Here is a 5,675-nt window from a genome sequence, read left to right on the forward strand (position 1 = left end):
GAGTCCAAACCCTATTGCTGAATTTGAACGCAACTAGGGTTTACAAAGTCGGAAAAAAAAAATGCCCAATTAGGGTTAGGGTTTTGAATTCGCTAAAAAAAAAAAAATTGCGATTGTTGCTAAGTTATTGTTTTGAGTTTAAGTCCAAACCTAATGTTGAATTTGAACTCAACTAGGGTTTACAAAGTCGGAAAAAAAATTACGATTGTTGCTAAGTCATTGTTTTGAGTTTGAGTCCAAACCCTATTGCGGAATTTGAACTCAACTTGGGTTTACAAAGTCGAAAAAAAAATTGCGATTGGGGCTAAGTTATTGTTTTGAGTTTAAGGCCAAACCTAATGTTGAATTTGAACTCAACTTGGGTTTACAAAGTCGAAAAAAAAATTGCGATTGGGGCTAAGTTATTGTTTTGAGTTTAAGGCCAAACCTAATGTTGAATTTGAACTCAACTTGGGTTTACAAAGTCGAAAAAAAAATTGCGATTGGGGCTAAGTTATTGTTTTGAGTTTAAGGCCAAACCTAATGTTGAATTTGAACTCAACTTGGGTTTACAAAGTCGAAAAAAAAATTGCGATTGTTGCTAAGTCATTGTTTTGAGTTTGAGGCCAAACCCTATTGCTGAATTTGAACTCAACTTGGGTTTACAAAGTCGGAAAAAAAAATTGCAATTGTTGCTAAGTCATTATTTTGAGTTTCAGTCCAAACCCTATTGGAAATTCCTCAGTTTTATGGTCAGCAACCGTGGGATGGAAGCTAACCCCGAGAAAATTAAAGCCCTAATGGATATGCGGTCCCCGACTAAGCCAAAAGAAGTGCAAAGGTTGACAGGATGTGTCGCCACCGTAAATAGGTTTATATCAAAAGCGACTGACAAATGCATCCCTTTCTTCGACGTTTTAAAAGGAAACAGGCGCTTTGAGTGGACGCCACAATGTGAAGAGGCCTTCCAGAAGTTGAAGGAGCATTTGGGCCAGTCCCCGATTCTGTCAAAAGCAAACCAGAGCGAGGAGCTCAGCTTATACCTCTCTGTGTCCCAACATGCTGTAAGCTCCGTATTAGTAAGAGACGTAGAAAGGGTGCAATTACCGATCTACTATGTGAGCAAAAGGCTCCTCGACGCCGAGTCAAGATACGGTGAAATGGAGTGCCTAGCCCTCGCCTTGATGGTGGCTTCAAGGAAGCTCCGGCACTACTTCCAGTCTCACACAATACGAGTTCTCACAAATCACCCCCTGAGACAGGCTCTACAAAAGCCCGAAACTTCCGGTCGACTCCTCAAATGGTCAGTAGAGTTGATTCAGTTCGACATAAAATATGTGCCAAGAGCTGCAATCAAAGGCCAAGCGCTCGCCAATTTCCTGGCTGAATTCTCTCATAGACCAGCTCACGCCACATCTGGAGAAGTCGAGGTTACAAAATGGAAGCTCTACGTGGATGGGGCGTCGAGCGAAAACGGGTCAGGCGCCGGCATCTTGTTAATCAGCCCCGAAGGCCACAAGATTACCTCGGCGGTTCGATTTAACTTCAAGGCGTCGAACAATGAGGCAGAGTACGAAGCACTAATTGCTGGTCTACGATTAGCCAGCCACTTGAAGGTCGAAAGGCTCAGAGTCTTCAGCGATTCTCAATTGGTTGTCGCACAAGTAAAAGAAGAATACCAAGCGCGCGGCAAGAAGATGGGAGCATACTTAAGAAAGGCAAAGGAAGAACTCGTTAAGTTCAAAAGCTACGAGATGCTTCAAATACCACAAACCGAAAATGCAAACGCCGACGCCCTGGCAAAACTAGCTTCTTCAAGGGATTCCGACATACTAGGGGTCGTCCCCATCGAAGAATTAGAGTGGCCCACCATTGAAGAACAGGCTGAGGCACTAATCGTCCAAACAGGTGGAAATTGGATGATGCCGCTCATCCAATACTTAATGGACGCGCGCCTGCCAGACAATAAAGATGAAGCCAGACGGGTCAGGTATAGAGCCGCTAGGTACTTACTGTATGACAGCTTGCTCTACCGACGAGGCTATTCTACACCTCTACAACAGTGCCTGGATAACACCGAAGCCCAGAAGGTCCTCCAAGAAATCCATGAAGGAGTTTGTGGTAATCACACTAGGGGGCAGTCTTTGGCTCTAAAGGTTTTAAGGCAAGGATACTACTGGCCCACGCTAAAAAAGGACGCTTTTCAATACGCCCGATGCTACGATAAATGCCAAAGGTACGCCACAATTCCTAGAGCACCCCCGGAAAATTTAACCTCAATTCTCAGTCCATGGCCATTCGCCAAATGGGGGGTTGACCTGATTGGGCCATTACATGTTGCCCCCGGAGGATTCAAGTTTGCAATCATTGCGGTAGACTACTACATGAAGTGGGCGGAGGCAAAGGCCCTAACTACAACCACGGAAGCAACCTGCACCAAGTTCATGTGGGACAACATCGTGTGCAGGTTCGGGGTTCCCCAATCAATAGTATCCGACAATGAAAAGTAATTCGACAATGCCTCAACACGTAGATTCTGCGACAGCTTGGGCATTCGAAAAGACTTCTCAGCGCCGATCCATCCGCAATCAAATGGACAAGTCGAGGCGGTCAATAAAATATTGAAATACACCCTTAAAAATAGACTCGACGATCTGAAAGGGAGATGGGCCGAAGAGCTTCCCAAGGTCTTATGGGCATACAGAATGACAAGCCGAACTACTACGGGTGAAACACCCTTCTCCCTGGCGTATGGCGTCGAGGCAGTGCTCCCCGTAGAAATTGAAACGCCGACTCTAAGAACCGTTGTCTACGACGACAATGACAACACGGAGGGCATGAACGGGGAACTCGACTTATTAGAAGAAAAAAGGCTCGACTCCCAACTACGCCTCGCCGCCTATTAGCAAAGAACATCGCGGTACTACAACAAGAAATTTCGGCAAAGAAGGTTCATCCCAGGGGATCTAGTGTTAAAAAGGGTAACGCAGAGCACAAAACCCAAAAATACTGGTCTCTTGGGCCCAACTTGGGAAGGGCCCTACCGCGTAAGGGAGATACTACGTCCCAGTACCTACATATTGGAAAGCCTCGACGGCAACAGAATTCAACATCCATGGAATGCAGAACAGCTAAGGCTGTACTATCAATAGTGTATGTAATTCTTATACGCTCCAATTGTACATTCTTTACAAATTGAATAAAATTGATATGTTTGCAGAGAGAAAAGAATTTATCCCTTAATAACATGTCTGCTTAACAAAGCCAAGGTTATAATAAACAGACGTGGGGGGCAGAGGTCCACGGATCATAAAAAAAAATGACACGACGACCCTAAGGGGTAACCTCGACGTCAAATCCTCCAAAGAGGAGGAATAAAAACTTTACAAACTTCCAAGGAATTTTCTAAGACAACGACCCTAAGGGGTAACCTCGACGCCAAATCCTCCAGGGAGGAAAGATAAAAACTTAGCAAAATTCCAAGGAAATTTCTAATACAACGACCCTAAGGGGTAACCTCGACGCCAAATCCTCAAGGGAGGAAAGATAAGGACTTAGCAAAATTCCAAGGAATTTTCTAAGACGACGGCCCCAAAAGGTACAATCGACGTTAGAACCTCCAAAGAGAGAAGAAGAGCAACAATTGCAAGTCAAGGTATAAGCAAAATCTGTTGTCTTTTATATATATATATATATATATAAAGTGCAGGAAAAATATAAAGCTGTCAAAGACAAATATTAAGTTACAACGCACTAAAAGAAACATAAAGAAGGAATCCTTAGGCTTCGCCGCCAGTCGCCAGTTCTTCACCGTCGCCGGGAGGAGAAGCATTGTCTTCACCGCTGACACGAGGAGAAACGCTGTCGTCACTAGCAGGAGGAGGAGAATTATAGAGGAAGCTCAAGTCCTACTCCGGACGCTCCTTCTTGATAAAGTCGACGATTTGCTGACCCGCCGACTGAAAATCCTTGTTGCGGATATCCAGGAGCTCCTGAGAAGTCTTGAACTCCTCAATAATCCCCGCTCGCTTGGTGTCGAAGACTGCGTCAGCCTCAGCCTCAGCCTCCTTCTTCCCCTCGGCTTTTCCCTCAGCGAAATGCTTCTCCGCTGCCTGGGTTGCCTCAGCCAACTTTTTATTAGACAAATCCGCCTGCTGAGTGAGATCATCAACTTTGGCCTTCAGCTCGGCCAGATCATCCTCTAGGCTCATCAGTTTGGCCACAGCTAGATCCCTCTCCTCGACGGCATCATCCAGCTTCTTTTTGGCATCATCCACAAGAGACTTAAGCTTGGCCTCTACGTCGTCCATCTCACTCTTACACTCCTCGACCTTGACTAGATCGAGGAGGTTAGGAAGGGAAATAATGAGGCTCTGGAAAGATTGCAAAATCAGGAAAGATGAAGTGAAAAAAAAAAAAACCTCGGCAAAAACTTACGTGGATCTGGAAGGAGATCTGTTTACGCTGACAGTCGACCAAAGAAGACCGGGACGTTGCGATCCAGTGGGGCTCGAGGAAAGACTCATAAAGAGCCTAAAAGACGAGAGAAAAGCGAGGGGGAAGTTTCAGCATCGCCCCGACCCCGGCGTCAGAAATATCTGAGACCTGAAAGTTCCCGTCCATTATCTTTCCCCCAGGGATCAGCACGCGTTCTCTCGGTGCCGGGGGAGCACTGACATCAGGGATGGGAACCACTGGTGTCCAGGTCTTGTCAGTTGACGTCTTGTCAGTCGACGTCTTGCCAGTGCGCTTTCTCTTGTGGGTATGCTTGCCCCCCGGCACCGAAGGGTCTTTGATCTTCTTGCTCTTCGGCGTAGGAGAAGAACAGCTGGCCTTTTCTTTTCCCTTCGACAAGGGCTGTTGCCTCGGCAGAGGCTACGGATCAGACAATGGCTACTGGCTCGGCCCCGACCGTTGGCTCCCAGGGAGTTGAATTCTCAACGACGCCATCTCTGCAGAAGCGACGAGAAGAAGATATGATTAGCGTTAGGAAAACACGAACCGTAATGTTAGAAGGCACCGAGAGAAGTAATTACCCTCGTCGCTTAAATGGAAGTATGCGCGGACGACATCTAGGTCCGAAGAATTGGGAAGGTCTAGGATTAGGCCGGTAGCACGAAGATTTTCCTTGGTCAGAAGCGTTTCGATATGGCGAACCTCTGACGGATAGGAAAAAGCCTGCTCGACCCTCGCCAAACTATTACCGGAGAACTTCGGTCGGTCCTAGTTAACTGCAGGATAAAGGATTATCAGCACATGAAGAAAGAGCGAAGTCAGATAAGAAGAAAGTCAAGAGACTTACTCATATTCCCGAATGCCGCCTGCACTTGCCTTCGGCAGGGCAGGCGGTCATTGGGATGAAAGTTGAATGGCCCGCGGATCATGAAGAACATGGGCTTCCACCCATGTGACGATGAGTGAATGCCCAGAATAAGCTTCCCAAACCTGGGCTGAGCCCTCTCGTGACCACTCAGAAAGTACCACCCGTCACACTTGGCAACGTGGCACAGCTTGTACATAAATCGGAACTCATCCAATGAGAGTTCCATTTCAAACTTCTAGTGCCATAGAATCCAGGCACCTGCAAAGCAGTACCAGAAGTTCGGCGCCAATTGGGCAGGAGAGATGCCATAAAAATGACAGTAATCTTTTACAAAGGGATGAACTGGGAGTGTCATCCCCGCGGTAACCGCTCT

The 5,675-nt window shown here is 46.6% G+C and overlaps 1 protein-coding gene across 1 annotated transcript; it reads left to right on the forward strand.

The window, feature by feature from the left end:
- The first annotated feature begins 779 nt into the window (after nt 1-779).
- LOC112092912 lies at nt 780-2,489 on the forward strand. The gene has a single exon (XM_024170209.1). The coding sequence runs from the start codon at nt 780-782 to the stop codon at nt 2,487-2,489; it is 1,710 nt and encodes a 569-aa protein (XP_024025977.1).
- The last annotated feature ends 3,186 nt before the right edge of the window (nt 2,490-5,675 follow it).

The sequence above is a fragment of the Morus notabilis genome, unplaced genomic scaffold (genome assembly GCF_000414095.1).
Source record: "Morus notabilis unplaced genomic scaffold, ASM41409v2 Scaffold950, whole genome shotgun sequence".
In the NCBI taxonomy this organism is placed as follows: domain Eukaryota; kingdom Viridiplantae; phylum Streptophyta; class Magnoliopsida; order Rosales; family Moraceae; genus Morus; species Morus notabilis.

What these genes read in the sequence shown, in the direction of transcription:
- LOC112092912 (XM_024170209.1), top strand. Translation starts at nt 780, where the DNA reads ATGGATATGCGGTCCCCGACTAAGCCAAAAGAAGTGCAAAGGTTGACA.